The sequence below is a fragment of the Phoenix dactylifera genome, chromosome 16 (assembly GCF_009389715.1).
Source record: "Phoenix dactylifera cultivar Barhee BC4 chromosome 16, palm_55x_up_171113_PBpolish2nd_filt_p, whole genome shotgun sequence".
Lineage (NCBI taxonomy): Eukaryota > Viridiplantae > Streptophyta > Magnoliopsida > Arecales > Arecaceae > Phoenix > Phoenix dactylifera.
Window position 1 is genome coordinate 902450 of NC_052407.1, and position 19464 is coordinate 921913.

The 19464-nt window shown below is 40.4% G+C and overlaps 3 protein-coding genes across 3 annotated transcripts; all 3 read right to left on the bottom strand.

The window, feature by feature from the left end:
* Window positions 1-594: 594 nt before the first annotated feature.
* LOC103720095 (protein NRT1/ PTR FAMILY 2.11-like) lies at window positions 595-6236 on the bottom strand. Its single transcript, XM_008809639.3, has 4 exons — window positions 6094-6236; window positions 5791-6008; window positions 3728-4281; window positions 595-1645 (listed from the first exon to the last, which is right to left on the bottom strand). The coding sequence occupies exons 1-4, from the start codon at window positions 6203-6205 to the stop codon at window positions 745-747; spliced, it is 1785 nt and encodes a 594-aa protein (XP_008807861.3). The 5' UTR covers window positions 6206-6236; the 3' UTR covers window positions 595-744.
* A 1260-nt stretch (window positions 6237-7496) lies between these two features.
* Window positions 7497-11577, bottom strand: LOC103720096 (protein NRT1/ PTR FAMILY 2.11-like). Its single transcript, XM_008809640.4, has 4 exons — window positions 11289-11577; window positions 10943-11160; window positions 9319-9872; window positions 7497-8632 (listed from the first exon to the last, which is right to left on the bottom strand). The coding sequence occupies exons 1-4, from the start codon at window positions 11389-11391 to the stop codon at window positions 7720-7722; spliced, it is 1788 nt and encodes a 595-aa protein (XP_008807862.2). The 5' UTR covers window positions 11392-11577; the 3' UTR covers window positions 7497-7719.
* Window positions 11578-14325: 2748 nt separating this feature from the next.
* Window positions 14326-18833, bottom strand: LOC103720097. Its single transcript, XM_008809641.4, has 3 exons — window positions 17581-18833; window positions 17419-17471; window positions 14326-14919 (listed from the first exon to the last, which is right to left on the bottom strand). The coding sequence occupies exons 1-3, from the start codon at window positions 18662-18664 to the stop codon at window positions 14683-14685; spliced, it is 1374 nt and encodes a 457-aa protein (XP_008807863.2). The 5' UTR covers window positions 18665-18833; the 3' UTR covers window positions 14326-14682.
* Window positions 18834-19464: the final 631 nt, after the last annotated feature.

Sequence of the window (19464 nt, forward strand, 5' to 3'; positions counted from 1 at the left end):
GATCATATAAGCAGTGAGGTTGGTAGGTTAAAAACAGTATATTATAAAACATTGAGTTTAGATGGGAGGACCTCAATGTAGGTATTCACACAGTATATTTTTCTAAGGAAATACTCGGACCTGCCATGTCCATGAACTGGTTAGGACAAAATCTCGCCAACCCCACATCCATTTAGATACGCACACATATTCAAGGAAGGGCCATATATATATATGTGCATATTAAATAGCCTAGACTTCATCATCTATGCCCATTTAACAATGATTTCTAGCTGTACCTAATTAATAAGAAAGCTTGTTTTCTTAAAAAAAAATAAAGACATGTATTAAAGCAGCACTAATGCTACATATATCACAGATGATAGCAGCGTTCGTTTTCTCAAAAAAAAAAAAAGAAAAAAGCTAAGTTCATTTTTCTCATAATAATACCAGAGTTTGTACTTTTTGTCTGAAACTAGTAATATTTGTCTTGCTATTTTTTTTTCTCGTGAATTTTTAATAGGATGTATTGGACAACCTAGTGCCTGTGCTTTTCATATTATTGTTAATTTTTCTTCTTTAGTTACCATCTATGTTGTTACCTCCACAACCTTCTTGATAAATGAAATAGGACTCGAACGCTTTACCTTTCACCAAGGAAAGAAAAACGGGCAGTGTACAAGAAATTATCACATATATAGATGATACTTGTAGTAACAAATGGCATTAGCATTCGATACATAGCTTACCCATGGATATCTGACTCTAGCATTGAAGTACTTGTTCTCTTTCCAAGTCGGAGTCTGAGCCATCATCCAAGCCCTTGTATCTGTACCACTTGGCGAAGGCTAAGAAAAGAAAGAAGTTGATAACACCAATCACAGCAATCAAGATATAAAAGAGGTCCAATCTTCCCTTGTTAAGGTCTTCAGCCAGCCAATTCTCTTTGCCGTATGCTCCAGTTGTGTTATGAACAATTGTTACCAGCAAACCACTCAAATAACTAGCGATTGCGATTCCACAGAAGAGTAGAGACCCGGCAACACTTCTCATGTTTTCAGGAAATTGTTTGTAGTAGAATTCAAGTTGGCTGACCATGTTAAAAGCCTCCGAGAGGCCCAAAAGCATGAGAGGAGCAATCAACCAGAGGCTGGACATGGATGAAACGGCGGCACCGCCGCCGCCGCCAGCCATGATCCCGACGGTCGGCAGGCGAAGCGCATACTTCCTTCTCTGATCTTCAATCACTGCAGAGATGATCATCGCAACAACGGAGAAAATGATTCCAATTCCCATCCTCTGAAGCAATGTGATTCCTCCTTCTTTTCCAGTAAACTTTTCGAGCTTTGAGACTATGACACGATCATAAAGAGGTATCCAAATTGCGAGGGCGAGCATGGGAAAGATTGTGAAAGAAGCAGCAGGTATTTCAAAGCCACCCCTCCAAAGGTGCCTATCAGATTGGAGGGCTTGAAGGATTATGTACGTACTTTGTTGGGAAAATGCTACGTAGTAAATGATCGCCGTAGACCATATGGGAATTACTCTCAGTACGCATTTCACCTCTTCAACTTGTTGTATGCTACATAATCTCCAAGGATTTGAAGCAAAGCCATTTGGTCCCACTTCATCTGTGTGACTTACAATCGAAGCCTTGTCAAGAAAGCTGAAGACCATTAAAGGATATGTTAGAGCAATACTTGTTTACAAAATGCTTGATTTATATCCGCTAGTTGTAAATGGTATGCTCTAGCACTCATCAACATGAATGAATGAAGCCTTTGATCAAACTATAGCAATCGACAATTTGTTCTATGCTGGCGATCATCAAAGTTCTTTTCATAAATTGTAGGGTGAGCAATATATATTTTTTTTTTCTGAAAAAAATGAGAAACACTTTGTTTAATATCACTAAAGAAGGGGAAAAAGATTTGCTAAACATCAGGAGGGTTTAAAAATTATAAAAAGATGGAAACCATTTACATGCAGAATGAATGAACCGCAAAGACACCCCATTTCAGATATCCCATTGCAAAATATTTCATGTATGGCACACTTCAGGAAATGTGTTTATATAGTTATGCTTATTGGAGGCTGGTTTTACTTATATATGCATGCATATGAAGCACATGATACATAACATGTATGATTTTTTTCTTCCTTCGCTTTAGCTCTAGGACTGCATATAGTTTCAGCCGAACTTGGAGTGAGGGTAGGATCCAATTTAGGTTGCTAGCGTTCAACACCAACCCATGGATAACTTTAGCTATTGATATACTCACCCCTTAACCAGCTAAACAGAGAATTAACTTATTTGCTAGCTATTTGATTGGTGCTCACTACCACCTTGCAAAAAGAGAATGGATGGTAATAAAGAAACTAAAGAAAAAAAAGATGATAACGGTAGAGAAAATAAAGACCGGAGAGGCTAAAGTCAATAAAGTTACTTTAGACTTCCCACTGAAATAACTTCAGCTTTTGATACTCAACCCTTGACCAGCTAAACAGAGAAGCTATTTGATTGGTGCTCACTACCATCTTGCAAAAAGAGAATGAATGGTAATAGAGAAACTAAAAGATAAAAAGATAAAAATGGTAGGGAAAATAAGGACCGCAGAGGCTAAAGTCAATAAAGTTACTTTAGACTTCCCACTGAAATAACTTTAACCTGTTTATCTTCCTTTTTAGACGGTTGTAGATAAGGTTATGCATGCTTTTTTTTGTCTTGTTTGGATATTTGGCCGGACAACCTTATGCTATCCCGCACCTAACCAGTATGCAAACAGAGTCCTAACATTCCATTAACTGATCATCCATATAGTATTGTCTGGTCTATTTAAAACTACAAATATTGGTGCCTACCAGTTGGATTTCTATGTCTCCTGGGGGGTTTGGGTTGTATCTTTCCCGCGAAAGAGTGATTCACCTCCTTTTTTTTAATGATGTACGCGGTTGGATCGTGCCAAAGCCGATACCATATCTGTGTAGACAGATGAAAGAGAGAATTCGGAGTGCATTCAGATCTATACAAGATATGATTCAGCTTGATGTTGCGAAAGAAGATCAATTCTTTTTTCGCGCGAAAGATACAGTCTGAACCCATTGCCTGGCTAGCACCTTCCACTACCCTCAGAGGAAAACAAAGTAGGCATGTTTGGCCTAGCCCACATTTGCACCACGCTCCATTGCATGTACTCAATTTTAGGCGGGCCTAAACCAACCTATAACACGAGGTCCAGAGTGACCAATTTTAGGATATCCAGGCCGTCGTGGACTTTAGGCCCATAGGTTTGGTGCCCAACCAGGTCGGGCGTTTGGCTCGGGCTTTGCTAACCTTTTCGTTAGTACCCATGGTCAACCCCTTTAGAGGAAGACATTTGTGCTTCCATTCATCAGGATTCCCGCAGCTTAACCAAGTTAGATCAGAAATCACTGTTAACTATCTCATGTAGAAAGGGATCTAAATAGTCAAGGATCACTACCTAGTATCCATTTCCTCTCTCCGAGAGAAAGTGCCTTTTTTTGGCAAGCTTATTAGAACCTTGGGCCGAGACACAAGCGAATCCCACCAAGGCACAACTCTTCTATTATCCTCACTCTAGCTGAGAAAAAAAGGATAAATAAGCAACAGAATAACAAAGCCAATAAGAAATAATTATAAGATGAAGAAATAATATTGCAAGTATTATCTATCTATAGTATAAAATATTATACCAATGTGCTTAGGGAGGGTTTCTACTATGCTTACTTGAACTGGTTAGTGTACGGAAGCTTGGAGACGAGAGAGCTGGCATGGGGAGGGTTGAAGAGAGACTTCTCTGGTTCCGCGGGCAGCTTCAGCCCTCGCTTTCTAAATGCCACCACCAAGACTTGGGCAATGCTGGTAAAGGGACTCCCCTCCGGCTTCACCTTCACGTAGATCTTTGACCCCGAGTAGAAGAAGGCGCAAGCCAAGAACATGAGGACGGTGGGGATGGCAAAGCCCCAGGCCCAGCTGACTTCGCTCTGGATGTAGATGATGATGGTGGAGGAGACTGCCACGGCTAGGGTGAAGGTGAAGTAGTACCAGTTGAAGAAGCTGTTGATGCCCTTCTTGCCCGCCCCTGTATTGGGATCAAACTGGTCTGCGCCGAAGGACAAGTTGCACGGCCGAATGCCTCCCGCACCGATCACAAGGAAGGCGAAGCCGACGAGCAGGATGGCCAACTGCAATGTTGTTGGGCCCGTGCATGGTTCGCCTTGGGTGCAAGGGGCAGGATGCAATTCAGAGATTGCAGCTGTGAGGGTGACGACGAGCATGCCCTAAGGAAGGCAATTACGATGCTAAGATTTTGGCAAATAAAACAGGATGGAATTTTTTTCCAATATTTGGCTAAAAAAATGTCGTAAAGAAGTGTTAATTAGTAGTAAGCAATCTAATGTTCATGAATGTGACTCTTAGAGTTCTATAAATTTATTTAATAGTTATATTTTTTAAATTATAATGGTACATTTATATAAGGATATATGAAGGGTCATAATTGTATCCGTATAAATTTACTCTTGTAATCCTTCATCTAGTAAGTGGGGCAAAGAGATCAATTTTATTGTAACCTAGCTTCTGTAATTAAATTTTGAGTATTTGTTGCTTGTTCAATTTATTCTTCTCCTTGTATATTTAATTTGGTCCTACCACTGCACATTTAGTGTCCAATTTTTTTGTTATTTAGTTTGGTCCTGGCACTGCGCATTTAGTCTGCAATTTTTTTAGATCTTGAGTACCTATTTAGTCTGCAATGTCTGGCTGCACATTTGAAATTATTTTCTTACACCTTACACGAAATGTGCGTGTGTGAGTGTGCGTGCATGTGTGTGCGTGCACGCGTGTACCCTTAGAAAGATACTTTTTTTTTTTTTTTTTTTTTTTTTTTTTGGTAAGAAAGATACTTTAATAACTTAAAAAGTCACCTAACTGTCCTAAATGAAGAAAGAAAAACAAGTCAATCGACGGGTATTATATTTTTGTGCTTATTAATTGCTTCCTTTGAATCGGTGTCATGAATTGTGCCGTGCAACGAAGCAAAGTGATTGGTGGAGGATACCTGAGTAACTCTTTTGCATGACTTTTCTGAGCTACCATATTATTGCTCATGTGCCAATTATGGACAGGTTAGCTTAAACTCAGTACAAAAAATAAAATTTAAAACTAAAAATAAAATAAAGTGTCATAGGAGATACAAATTTAAGTGCATATCAAGAGTTCAAATTTCAAAGCTAGAAATTTATCATAAACAAATTATCTTTTCTTCTATACCCTTGGAGGATAGTTGCAAGATGAATTAATGTTTGGGAATAACTAATTAAGTTCCCGGATAATGAAAAAATCTGGACACATCTACATATGTCGACTCCTGCTTCCTACTTTTGTGTATCTTAAGCATGGATTAGATCCAAAGCCTGTAGAATGACTTGATGATCCAGCGCCACTTAAGCTGCATGTCACACCACCGATACGTGCAGAACATTACATGCACATAGATATCTCACTTGTTATATACGCATTAGATGATCAAACTATCCACTAAGCATTAGAAAAAACTTCCTTTTCCTTATTCCCGAACTCTTAGTTTTGGGATGATGCTAATAGTATTAAAAAAAAAAACTTCCTAAAGTTGGAATATATGGAGCAAAGAATTATCCAAGTTCAACGCGAGGATATTGAGATATATGGATTGCATGATGGATCGATGCCGGAGATCATTGGGACTGGCAGCTACTTTGCTAATCCACCACCTAAAAGAAGAAACAAGCGTATAGGAGGGAAGTACATACCATCAAGGAAGCAATACACGCAAATCCCAAGGTGGTGTAGCGGCCCAAGTTTGAATCTGCAATGAAGGCCCCAATAACGGTGGCCAAGTTTGTAGTCCCGTTGAACACGTTGAGGGTGGTAGCCGCGGTGACGCTCTTCAGGTGGAATATGGTGGTGAGATAGACCAGCAGATTCGACGCTATCCCGATGCTCCCAAGCTTCTCGAATGTCTCGTTCCCTGCTCCCATTTCCCCATTCCTGTCACTCTCTAAAACCAATCTGCAATCCAAGTGAAGGTTTCTTCATATATTTGAATCTCGTACCTATGACATAAGGCATTGCTTTCCAGCCTCTGTACTTGACTTGAGGCTCCACTGCTGTGCCGTTCTCTGATTCTTCCATTGCTTCTAGATCTCCTCCAGTGGCTGCCGCCATCTTTCCTGACCCTCTCTCCCTTTGGGGAGAGGGGGAGAGAGAGAGAGAGAGAGAGAGAGAGAGAGATCTGGAAGATATCTAACAGTAGTTATGGCGTTCTCTTCTAATATTAATTAATCAAGGAACTGGTTAGAGAGAGAGAGAGGAAGGGAGGGAGGGAGGGAGAGCCAAGTTTTTTTGATTCTTTTTTTTTGGGACTAAAACATACGTACGCATTAAGTTACGTTAGTAGCTGCATGGGATAAGTGGAAGAACGACCGGTAAAGCGGGCGTTGTGGTGCATGGGCGCCGCGTGGCACAAGGCAGTCCCAGGCGGCAGTTACATGGTGCCTGGTCTAATGCTCGTCCCGGCTATCCGCGCGCGCTGTTGTTGCTCCTTAGGGCTGACGGAAGTAGAGATCCGTTGCCCTTCGTCCTCCCTGTCCCTGTGGATCCGGTTTACGTGGGTCGACTTAAGAGACGCAGCTTTTCCTTAAGAATGGTCCGACGACAGCTTAACAGAGAATTTAAAGAAAAATCAAATCATAATATTTTGGTGTTCATGTTTGTGCGAAAAGATTCACCTCCTTTGACATGAATCTACTATTAGATCATGCGATAGTCATTTTAGATTTAGCGGCTCAATACATTTAGGGGGCTTAACGTGAACTCAAATGTCTCAACATAAATATATTCAAAGCCTCAATACATAAATAAAGAAAGAGTAAATGAATTTCTTTATATAAGAGATACGTTCCAACATAAATAAAGATACGTAACATTTGAAGCCCCCAAATACAGGATTGGAGGCCTCAATGCATTTGAATGCTCATCCTGGAACTCATTATAATAAATGCATTGGAGAGCCGAAGCCTTAGGCGGGTTGAGCCGGCCCTGCTCCCAGCCGAGTTGGTTCGACAATTTCCCCAATGGTCTCTCTTTTCCTTTTTTTTTTTTTTTTTTTTTGAGATTAATGGAGCAGAGACTAGGTCCCACTAAATTATAGTGAAAGAAGTGTTAGGCCCGGCCCAAGCGCTTGGCCCGATTTCACCATCGAAACGGCCCAACTGCCCTGCTTTCCCCAGTTTGAATCGAAGGAGACCGGCTCTGTCTTCTTCCCGACTCTCCCGGAGGACACCCACTGTCTCTATGGAGTACATGTTTTACGAATGGCAACAAAGAATGTTACTATATATCTGTCAGCAAAATTTCCGAATAATACGTTTTTTCCCTTCAGATTGCCTTCATTCACAAGAAAAAAAAAATATCCGGAAAATTACAAGGAAACATATGAATGGCTTGCTAACATTACAAAAAAAAAAACTAACATTTTGCAAGATGGGTTTAATGACCATTCCATAAAATGTTCTTCTGACCTTCAAAACACGTACAAGGAATGCAACAGAGCATGGCTAGCTACCATACAAATGTGCATAAAAGAATTTAAAAGAAGCCCCGTCGGTCCGTTTCATTTATGTCCTTACCAAAGTTGTAACGATTAAAATACAGTATAACAACAAAAATAATCTTCATCTCTAAGTGTTCATTGAAGCAGGAGAAGGTTTTAATTTGGCTTTCTCCAAGGCAATCTCCGAGACTTCTTCTAGGCCTTTGTATCTGTACCACTTGGCACAAACAATGAAAACCATGAAGTTGAGAACTCCAATTATAGCAATCAAGAAGTAAAAATAGTCCAATCTTCCCTTGTTTAGATCCCCGGCTAACCAATTTTCTTTCCCATTGTGACCAGTTACTCGATGAACTAATGTCACCATGAAACCGCTCAAGTAATTAGCGCATGCAATACCACTTAAGAGCAGACCCCCAGCAACACTTCTCATGTTCTCAGGAAATTCCTTGTAGTAAAACTCAATTTGACTGATCAAATTAAAAGCCTCAGCAAGACCCAAAAGCACAAGCTGAGGCACCAACCAAAAGCTAGACATGGATGAGATGGCACCGGCGCCGGGCAATGTACTCCCAAGGATCGGCCGACGAAGGGCGTAACTCCTCCTCCGTTCTTCGACAAATCCAGAGATGATCATAGCGACTATGGAGAGAATGATTCCAACTCCCATCCTTTGCAGTAGCGTCAAGCCCCCTTCTCTCCCAGTAATTCTTCGAAGTCGTGGGACTAAAATGCGGTCGTAAATAGGTACCCAAATTGTTAAGGCTAGCATGGCAAATACAGTGATAGAAGCGGCTGGTATTTGAAATTTGCTCCTCCCAAAATGCCTATCAGCTTGAAGGGCTTGAAAGATCACATAAGTTGTTTCTTGGACGATTGCAAGGTAGAAGATGATGCCTGTAGACCATATGGGAATGATTCTTGCGAGACATTTTACCTCTTCAACTTGTTGGATACTGCATAATCTCCACAGATTTGCAGCATAGCCATTTGGCTTGATTTCGTCTGCAGGAGTTACGATTGCAGCCTTGTCAAGAAACCTGACACCATAAAACGCTGCATAAGGTAGCGATTAAAAGGGTAAAAAGTGCAACAAGATCAATGAGGCTCACTGTAGCCTAAAACTCATTCAAATATGACAACCGATCCACCTCATAATAATTTTACAAATATCAAGGAACTATATAGTGTTGCTGGGTTGAGCGAAATGGAAGAAACTCCTCAGCAGAATAAGCTTTTCTTATGCTGGTGGTAGCAATTGTGTAGTGTTGCTGGGAGGAATTAAAAGAACTCTAGGATGTTCCTCAATAAAAGCTCGACGGAAGAAAAAGGGTTTTGCAAGATAATGCATAACTCTAGAATGTTCCTCAACAAAAGCTTGACGGAACAAAAGGTATTTTGGAGTTAGTCTGCTCTTCAAAAAATAACACAATTCTATCTTTTTGTTTTTATTCTAACAAATTGCTATCTTCTTTGCTTTCTCATGGGTTTGTTTAGTTACAGCTGGGACCTACAGTTCCGATCTAGCAGACTCTCTACTTCCTATAACTCATTCTCTCTGTAATTACCAATTCTTTTAATAAAGTCTTGGGTGGCTTTTGCCTCTCTTAGCATTTATTTATTTTTTTTGTTTTAACAAATATCTGTAAACATCTGAATTACATGTGTGCATGATGTCTGCGCATAGACAAAATTAAAGAAGAGGTAGATCGATAATTATGTTTACCTAAATTGGTCGGTGTGGGGAAGCTTGGTGACGAGAGAACTAAGATGAGGAGGGTTGAAGAGGGATATCTTGGGGTCAGCAGGTAGCTCCAGCCCTCGTTTTCTAAATGCTGCTATCAAGACTTGAACAATGCTGGTGAAAGGGCTTCCCTCAGGCCTTACCTTGACGTAGAGCCTGGTCCCCAGAAAGAAGAGGACGCAGGAGAAGAACATGAGGATGGTGGGGATGCCCAGGCCCAGTGCCCAGCTCACGTTGCTCTGGACGTAGATGATGAACGTGGAGGCGACCATCATGGCCATCGTAAAGCTGAAGTAGTACCAATTGAAGAAGCTGTCGATGCCTCTCCTTCCAGACTCCGTATGGGGGTCGAACTGGTCGGCGCCGAACGGTAGGTTGCATGGCCGAATTCCTCCGGCGCCGATTACCAGGAACATAAAGCTAGAAAGGAGCACTGCAAGCTGGGCTGCCGAGGGACCCGAGCATGATTCGCCTTGCAAGCATTGAGGAGGGTGCAGCTTGGAAATTGCAGCAGTCAAGGTAAGGATCACCATGCCCTACAATAAATAACTTTGTTAAATAACATGATTTCTCCATTATTTTTTCTTGGTCATTATCTCCATCTCCTTTATGTTGTGATTGCTTCCATCTTTAGATAAATATATAGAAAGATTTAGCAATTAATTCTTGCAGGTCCAGTCATTTTAGATTTGGTTCGACTAAGTTTTTTGTTATTGTGGTTGTTGCTTTGGAATAGAGAGAAGAACAAGTTAAATACACCAAGCAAAATTAGAGATATATTCAGTAAATTATATGTTATCAAAAACTTAAATTAGATTAGAAGATAATAATTAATCATTCATACTACACTCGCATGTGTCAAAATCTCTAACATCAACTTATAATGATGCTATTTATTGTTTTGTCCTATACATACTTATGTTCTAATTAAGGGACGTGACAGAAATATATTGCTCATTTAATTGTTTAGTCCTAACAACCCAAGAGACCGTTTTGCTATAAAAAAATAAAAAAGTAAACCCAAGAGAGGATGGATGGCATTCATGGAAAGTAGAACATGAGCACAAGATCCAATAGAGTATATATTTGAATATAGATGACTCACATGCTCAGTTTCTGCAGCTTCTAAGGTGAAGGGAACGAGCAAGGCTTGGAGTACCTAGGCTGTGGTTTGGTCACCATTCACACAATTGAGGTGTTCAACCAAGGCTTCAGCTGAAGCCAGATGAGTATTATCTTAGTAATCCAAGCCTAGATGTATATACCTTTAGGAAGCTGCAAGTGTGACTAGCTATATATCTAGAAGCATTAAATATAGCTTATAAAGCTCAAGTTGTTTTTTAAAAAGGTTTGCCGAGCGTGCTAATTGACGTAGATTAAGAAACTTCTCCGCAATGCAAGCCTCATGGATCTAAGGGGAGATTACGATGTATGTAGGCATAGTTTATTAACAGCTACATGTACACGTAGCTTGAAGGAACTAAGCATCAATATGTTCACAAAAATGAAGGAAAAGGGGCAGAATTCTATCAATTACCAAAAGAAAAACAAAACAAAACACACACGGAGGGAGAGAAAGAGAGAGAGACGGATTAGAGCGAAGTACCAGTAAGGAAGAAATAGTAGCAAACGCCAAAGTGGTGTAACGGCCGAAGTAAGTGTCTGAGAGGAAAGCCCCAAGAAGGGGAGTTAAATTAGTAGTTCCATTGAAGATATTGAGGGTGGTGGCCGCAGTGACGCTGTTCATGTGGAAGACGGTGGTGAGGTAGACCAGTAGGTTCGCCGACGTGCCGATGGTCCCCAGCTTCTCGAATGTCTCATTTCCTGCTCTCATATATTTTCCACCTCATTTCGATCAATTGATGAACAAGAGAAAGCAGCTACTGAAGGAAGAAAAAAAAAAAAAAAAGGAATCAAAGCTAAGTGTTTAGAGAGTATGCAGTACTGGATACCTATGACATATGGCATCACTTTCCATCCCCTGTACTTGATTACTGGCTCCGCTGCTCTGCCGTTCTCTAATTTCTCCATTTCCTGGGCCTTCTCTCCTGCCATTGCCGACAATTCTCTTCTCAACTCTCTCTCACTCTGTCCTCTTTCTCTCCCTCCGCCCGCCAGCCTTTTTGTTTCATTAACGGGGGAGAGGAGGAATTATTATTTATTAGATGGACCAGATCCAAAAAACCAGTCCAAATCCGAAGGCAGGTGGAAGATGGTTGATAGGATGAATTCTAGTTCTTATTTCGATCTTGAATTGTTTATATGTAAGGGAGGTAAGGTAGTGAGTAACTGTTGGACTGGTCCACTATTGGGTCCATTTCATAATTCCTCGCACAATGGGAGCAGGTGGGAATCCGACTGTAGCCATGTGCACTTCTATTATTTCTTTTAAGAAACTTGGCTCAAGGTCCACTTCCACGTCAGCAAGAGAACCTAATAATTGAGGTGGGTGGGCTCGTGCAGGGTTGTTAATCTATTTAAGGTTTGGTAAATTTTTTTTTATAGATACTAACCATTTCTGATATTAAATTTTAAACTTTTAAATTATGAAGGGGAAAAAGGATATTTTGCAGAGAGGGTGTGTGAGAGAAAAGTGATACTATGGAGGGTTTAGTAAAAGAACTTTGACTAGGATACACCATTTTGATATTGAATTTTATACTGATGCTATATTAGTACTGTATCGATATTGTATAGTGTATGGCATCTTTTCGATGTATCGAATGGTTTTGTACCGAGTACTAGTACTGAATCAGTATAATGAAGTGCAGGATGTATCATCGGATTTAGCTCGATATGGCGAATGCTAATTTTGAGTGAGAAAAAGAACGCAAAATATGAGTATGAGATACATGGATGTGCAAGAGCTCTCGGGGGATGGAGTATTTTTAAGACAAGATTTTTCTCATATTTGGCAGATAAGTCTTTCTAAATCATGACTCTCTAATTTGATTATGCTAAAGTCTTTTCTAGAGCCCTTTCCTTCTTTTTTTTTTTTTCTTTCTTTTTTCTTTTTTTTTTTTTTTTCATCGCACCACCTTCACCCCCACCAGCCAGCTGCCAAGCACGCCATTCCTTCCGATTTTTTTCCATCCTGATCCCATTTAAATGCCCATTATATTCCATTTTTGGATCCAATCTGTCTACAATACAAAACCGATTTTTCGACGCGGGAAGACGGTGGAGAAATAATAACATGGCGGATCGCTTACTACTAGGTTGGATCGGATGTCAACCTGTGGAGGCATCATTTGTGACTATTGGACAAATTCCTGGAGCGTACAAAAAAGTGGGTCATGTCACCATCCAATGCTCATTATCTCAACAAGACTTCCTGGTGTTGATGGAATCCAATTAGATTATTAAATTCCTACGATCAACTACTAAAGCTCTTGGGCATAAAAAAAACATTTTGATAGAATAAAGTATGTCTCTCAGTGGATAACAGATTGCCGTTCCTGGAAAAGATGGACACAGGATTACAGGAACGGGAGATCTAGCTGAAAATACTCAACTTTGGACTCTTTTGTCATGAGAGGTTTTCGAAAGTGCTAAAATAAATCAAGGTCTAGACCAGAACTCTGCAACTCAAAGTTATGTTGCGTGAAATTGGACTTCGATGTAGTTGCCAAAACAGAAGTCTTCCTCAGATTATGGCAAACATGTCATTCTAGAAGCCACAAAAAATTATTTTTTTCTCAAAGAACGCAAATGATTCTCCAGAGGTGGTTGTGCAGATAGATGGATTGCTAATTGCTTGCAAGAGCATCATCAAGACAGACACAGATTCAATGATCTACTGGTGGAAGTAGGCCCAACTAGAGTATCTGCTGGCTTCAGGATTGTTTAACAACCATTAGTGGGTGCAACAACAGGGCGATTTCATGCCAAGCTTCAAAATTCTCAAGCCAATGCAAATCACCCACTTCTTCAAACAGGTGAATCCCATAATTGATAAATTATTCCATGAAGAAAAGGTTATTCATCTCGACTTCAAATTCAATTTTCTTAGTTAGATATTCTCAGCATCAGGTGATGTACTACTTAATACACAGTATCAAGTAACTAACTGTTAGTTATCATACACTTATCCACCAAAAAAGAGGAAAAAAAAGAATCCCAGCTCGAATCCTTTTCCCCTCCTGTATTGGTCAAAAGGCTATGCCTTTACTAAATGCTGAACACCTATAAAAGACTGAATAATTCTTAACATGACAACTTATTCTTTGAGCATCTTGGCTGCAACAACCTGTCCCTAATCTCATCTATATTAAGTAGTCGATATTAAAGTTATCTGCTACCATTCATTCTCTCTTAATTGCAGTGCTAGTACACTATAGATCCTTTAAAAACTATAAACACATAACAGGTCATTTAAAAACTCCAACCTATGGAATGTTTGGTTAATGATCTTTGTCATCTCTGCCTCCCATCCAAAACCCTGTATTTTATTGCTTCTAGCAAATCAAAATTAAAATTCTCCTACAGCAGTCCTATTCTCTGATATGCTCGGCAGTGGTTAGCAGTCAGGTTATCCTTCCCAGACTTGCATCAACAATCGAGTCAAAGCTACAAGGTTATAACTCTCCTGCCTAATTTTTGTTTCATTTAGCCTATTCCTATTATTGTATTATCTGTGCATGCCAGTATGGCTTATTTCTTTTGCCCTTATCAATAACTAGCAAGGAATTATAAGTTTTCATTTATTCTTAAATCAAAGCTAATACATTCATTCGTGCAACCAATCAAAACAGAGATCTTACAAACGACGCTTTCTTGTGGAGGTATCACTGATCTGACATCAAATTACAGGGCTGGCCACGGATCTAGGGAAATGGAAATAGGCTGAATGGAGTGTCACCAACATAAATGTAGCACACATCGCTACATAAATTTGATCATATACGCTTGCATGTAGGATACTCTAATTCCAAAATAAATGTTATTAGAAAGAGAATTAGAGGTCAAATTGCTACTTTGACAGTTCACTTTGCAGGATATACTATTCAATGGTCCGAGAATTGTAAGAAAAGTTAAGGCAAAGATGCAGTAATTTGCATAATCATTAAAAAGTACATATGTTAAATTTTCTGTTGAATGCTTGAAAACAACAGCTACTGCTGCTTACAAATATTGAACGACAGGCTGCAATAACTCATAGGTGGAATGGGGTGCTTGAGGTGAAAATTTCATCTAAACCCAATGGCTTGGCCATCATCCCCATGTTCTTAACTTAATGACCTTAATAACACTGATTATCTGCTTCAGTATGTTCGGCTGCTGTATATCATCTTCCCACCTATGGCTTCTGAAATTCAGCAGATCATTTGACAGGACACTGACCCTCTAATCTTCGCAGCTCAGCTTCCTAGACTTTGAAGGAAGAAAGTTAATATTTGGATTTTGTTTCCCGCTAAGATTGCTAGTCGAAGCAATTGTTGGAGAGACTGAGGAAACAGTGTTCTTTCTCTTAGATCTTCCCATGTTCCAAAATGAAAAAGGTTCCTCTGGCTCACTCATGTGAGCAGGAGCATGTCTTTCAAGGTGGCGTGGTGCTGTATTGTGATGCAAGATATGAGGTTCCTGAAAGAAACAGAGAGAATGACGGCAGGAGAAAGTAACCATGGTTATTGTCTGCAAGGCTGAAATGCATTGCATGCGACAAACTAGAAATTGATAATAATAATAATAATAAAAGCAACAGCATGGCAGCCAATTGGCATAAGAAAGCATTTATTGTGTTTTTAGTTAGAAATGCATAAAGAAATAATGCTAACTGATATTATATAAGCTGTTTGAGCAATTAAAAAAATTTAAAGCATATTGAAAGCTCCCCACTATCACTTGGGTGGTAGCAAGCATGGATTTAAGTGCCATCAGCAAGACAGGATACATGCATACCATGCCAATGACTTATTGGCATGCAACATTGGCACAACAGGCCACCAGCTCTGTGGCACGCTTGGCATGCTATCTGCTCGTATGTGCCAACGCTGGCACAGCCTAGGAAGCACATATTGGCATACCATTGGCACATGATACCCAAGTCCTTGGTTACCACTAAATATGCCAAAAGTTTGATCTGTATCTTGATGCTTGTATATTTATAAAGGAATCTAGAACAAACTTCTAGCTCACCAAGGAATATGACAATAACTTGTTTAACCTGAAAATGATAAAAATAAGGGCATATTTTACTTGCCTCACCCCTGTTATGAAATCTATACTTTCAATGATAAAGTTGTTGATTACATGTGCATGTTTGTTAGGGAATTTAACTAATAATAAAGACAAATCTATGGTGTCAATGTGAGGAATAACTCTAGAGATCTGCAGGTTGGATTTGTTAATGATAGAAATCCCACTAACATCATAGCCTTCAAGTTAAGTGTCTCCAACAAATTGATTTTATCGTAAAAGCTTCCACAATGATAGCGATTAATTTGCTGAGATTTGACTCTAAGAAAATCTGATAATAAACTTCTAGATCTAAGTTCAACTCCTCTTTCAGTAATTCATGCTCTCCTTGAACTATCACTGGATAATACATCACTTGCATTGGACATCTCTTCTAAAGTAGTTTTAGTCATGCCTCAGATTACAAGGAAGTTTATTTGAAAGACGCCATTAATACTAGGTTACATCATATTCATATGACCTTGCAAGAATCAACCTTTTTAAGCTTAATTAGTATGTAATAGAACCCACAGTATAGCATTATGTACTAAGATGTATCACCATCAAATCACTTTTCCAAAATTCCTAGCCTTTTATGCCATTAGCGATGATGCAGACAGTTATGCTGATAAAATCTGGTGGTTTCCCCACATGCTTAAGATGCCCTTATAGTTAAATAAGTGTTCAGCACTTTAATCTCTAAAACCCATGATATGGTACACTTTGATACAATACAATATGCAAAATCAATTATATAAAAATATGCTGATGACTAAAATTGATTAGGATATGATACTTTGGATTAAAGAAATCTTATATTTGCATCATAATAACATAAAAGAAAAGGAAGAAATATGAGAGATGCTTTACTGGAATGTTTAAACAATCTAAACTGGTATTTTTTCATCAGTAAAGCAGTTGAGAAATCAAGCATCGACAATTGTTTTTTTTTTGGCAGGAAATTCCAAAATGTCGTGACATAGCCCAACATAAAAGAGAGACTCCTTTTCCAAAGTGCTGCAGAGAGTTATGTCATGTCCAAAAGTATAGGCACTCCATAATTCCGAAAAGGAAAATGAGGCATCCAGGTAATACGGCACTAGCCTAGCATTACATGGTATTCAACCAAGGTCCAGTGAATGTTATAGCTTAAGACCATAATCAGCTTGAATAAGAACACTAGTGATGGTCTGACTGACTCCTCTTTTCAATACAAATCCTACATGTGGTAAGATTATATCTCATGCTTCCCCACAATTTTCTTTGACGCATTGGAACAAGTTCCTTAAACTGCTATTTAGTGACTTCAGTCTGCCCTTCCATCTGGGGATTGTAGCCATTTTAGAATTGCAGCTTGCTCCTTATCTTCCTCCACAACTTACACCCAGAATGACTTCCAAACTTCACCTCCTCTTCCAAAACAAGGGTAGATGGAATCTCATAGAATCAAACAATATCAATATAAGATGTAGGCAGCATCCATTGTTCCAACTATCTTAGAGAAACGGAAAAAAAGGTGCCATCTTAGAGACTATACACCATCATGAAGATGGAGTCACACACTTATCAATCATAATAAGACTGACGATGAGGTCCAATCGATTCCTCATGTAGAGGAAGCAATTCAAATGAGCTTGTGAGAAATGGGTGATATCACTTGCATTCACCTCTTTGGAGACTAATTGGATAGAGTCCTAGTTCCTTAAAGCCTTCGACCTCAACATACTGATGCACAAGCATTACCTGAGTTCCATATTATGATTAAAGGTACTGAAATATTGACTATCACAATCATCTCATGTAAGATTTTCTATATATTAGAAAGAACAAGAAAGTTTAGGCAAGCAACACAACGACATATCATATCATTGTAGTGTGATTACAGTAATAAATAGGTTTTCTTACCCAAAATGTTCTACTTGGAGCAGTGTCATCAGTGCCATCATGATAAACAACGCCTGCAAAGAAAGATAGCTATTCTAATAAACCATACTGAACTATGTTAATTTCATTACTAGAACACATACTAATATCATAATTAATCTCCCAAGCAATTTGAGGATTCACCTCTGCTTCTTGCTACACATTGAACAGAAGAACTCGCCAGCCATGGATCGACAGATAAGTGTTGATCGTAAGCCCTCTGGCTCGGAGATGCAGACTCATTGATCAGATCCCGTGGAGGGAAGTATGATTTCGCCAACGGAGAGCACATATTTTCATTACTTGCAGGCCTCGTCTGACTTAGTTTTTGTGAAGAAGAAGTAGGATAATTGTCCACAAAGTGAGAGTCTACCTCCCCTTGAGGAGGAACAAATAGCCCTGTGTCTCTGGCCATATCTCCATGGCCACTAACCCTGCTATCATTCAAGTAGCCGGGATGTAGACGAGGTTGAAACTGAAAGATTGGCGACAGGCGAACCGCATTCGGGCCATCAGGCACCCTTTTCTGTGGAAGGAACGATGTATTCCGATCCCAAATCTCCTCATAATTCAAAGGTTTCTTCTGCCTTCCTTTGCAGAATCCAATCTTTCCCCGTTCCCCATCCACCTCTTCTCCTCTTCGTTCTTCCCCGAGATGAGCCTTCCTCCGAAACAAAGCAAAGTTGCCATCTTTTCCATAATCCCGCTTTCCAAGAGCCTCCGTTTCCCCACCATCGCCGCCGGGATTCCCCTCAGCTCGTCGGGACAGGGCCCTCCCGGTCCTGACCTGGAACGGGCCGAAGCCGGTGACGACGGGGGCCCGGGGCAGGGTCGGCGGCAGCCGGGAGGCCGGCTTCTTGGGGATGTAATTGAGGTAGCGGGGGACGGTGAAGGCGGAATTAAGATTGGAGATGGAGGTCAGGGTGCAGGACTCGTCGGTGGAGATGGTGTGCTTGTGTCTGAGGACTCCGCCACCGGAAGAGGTGGTGCAGGGGGGGTCGGCAGCCGCCGGGAGAGAATAGGGGGCCGCCGCCGCCGGAGTAGGAGGAGGACGACTGGCGGGCTGGAGGGGGAGGGGCGGGAGGCGGAGTCGGCTGATCCAGGAGGAGCGGAGGGCCCCGTAGCGCTCGTCTTGCGCGCTGTAGAAGAAGTCGTCCTCGGCCTTGCCGCCGGCGCCGAGGTGGAGATTGCCGCCCTTGCTTCCGACGGAGCTCTTTAAGGAGGGCATGGGAGCGGGGGCCACGGCAAGTTTGGGTTTTGGGGGAATACAAAGGAAGGAATAAGGAATGCGAGGAGGCGGATTGAGACTCTGTAAAGCGGACTCATTTTCCTGCGAAGATATCCATTTTTCCAAATGTTCATTGCGACTGGTGCCGCCGTTACCGGCTTATAACGGTAGTATTTTTGCAAGTTAGGTTTAAAAAGATCTAAGGGCTTGTTTGGTTCGCGGGAATAGAAGGAGGAAAAGTGTGGTCAACGAAAAAATAATGAAATGTCTCTTGTTTGGTTGGAGTTTTCAAAGGAGAGAGATGAAAAAGTTGTATTCCCATGGAAATATAATTCCTACATTTCATGGGAAAGTCTTTCCCATGAGAAACATGGCAAAGCTACTTTCCCATGAGACGGGAATCACTCCATTTTTGCTTTTTTCCAAATTGGCCATTTAGCATTAAAGAAGTATTAAAGAGGCATTAAAAACCTAATTTTTATTAAGGGCATAATAGGAATTATACATAACTTTCCTAGGAAAGTGGATGACCAACCAAACATAAGCAATTTGAAAATTTGTCACTTTTCCATGGTCAACCAAATATGCCAAAAGTACTTTCCTAGGCATCCTCTTCCTAGGAATTTGTTTCTCGGGAATTATATTCCTACGAGGGAAAATGCTTCCCGCGAGCCAAAGGAGCCCTAAAGGAACTCGTAGAATTAGTTAGTGTTCTCCGAAACATTGAAAAATCTTTAAATCATTCTCGATTTTTCACTTGAAGTGTTCAACTTTTCTTGAATCGTCATGGAATTATTGTT

Coding starts and splice junctions, on each gene's coding strand:
- LOC103720095 (XM_008809639.3), bottom strand. CDS start 6,205: ATGGCGGCAGCCACTGGAGGAGATCTAGAAGCAATGGAAGAATCAGAG. Junction 6,009..6,093: donor AGCAATGCCTTATGTCATAG/GTACGAGATTCA, acceptor AAATGGGAGCAG/GGAACGAGACATTCGAGAAG. Junction 4,282..5,790: donor CGTGTATTGCTTCCTTGATG/GTATGTACTTCC, acceptor TGCCTTCCTTAG/GGCATGCTCGTCGTCACCCT.
- LOC103720096 (XM_008809640.4), bottom strand. CDS start 11,391: ATGGCAGGAGAGAAGGCCCAGGAAATGGAGAAATTAGAGAACGGCAGA. Junction 9,873..10,942: donor CTACTATTTCTTCCTTACTG/GTACTTCGCTCT, acceptor TATTTATTGTAG/GGCATGGTGATCCTTACCTT. Junction 8,633..9,318: donor CCCCACACCGACCAATTTAG/GTAAACATAATT, acceptor TTATGGTGTCAG/GTTTCTTGACAAGGCTGCAA.
- LOC103720097 (XM_008809641.4), bottom strand. CDS start 18,664: ATGCCCTCCTTAAAGAGCTCCGTCGGAAGCAAGGGCGGCAATCTCCAC. Junction 17,472..17,580: donor ATGTGTAGCAAGAAGCAGAG/GTGAATCCTCAA, acceptor CTTTCTTTGCAG/GCGTTGTTTATCATGATGGC. Junction 14,920..17,418: donor CTCCAAGTAGAACATTTTGG/GTAAGAAAACCT, acceptor TGTTTCTTTCAG/GAACCTCATATCTTGCATCA.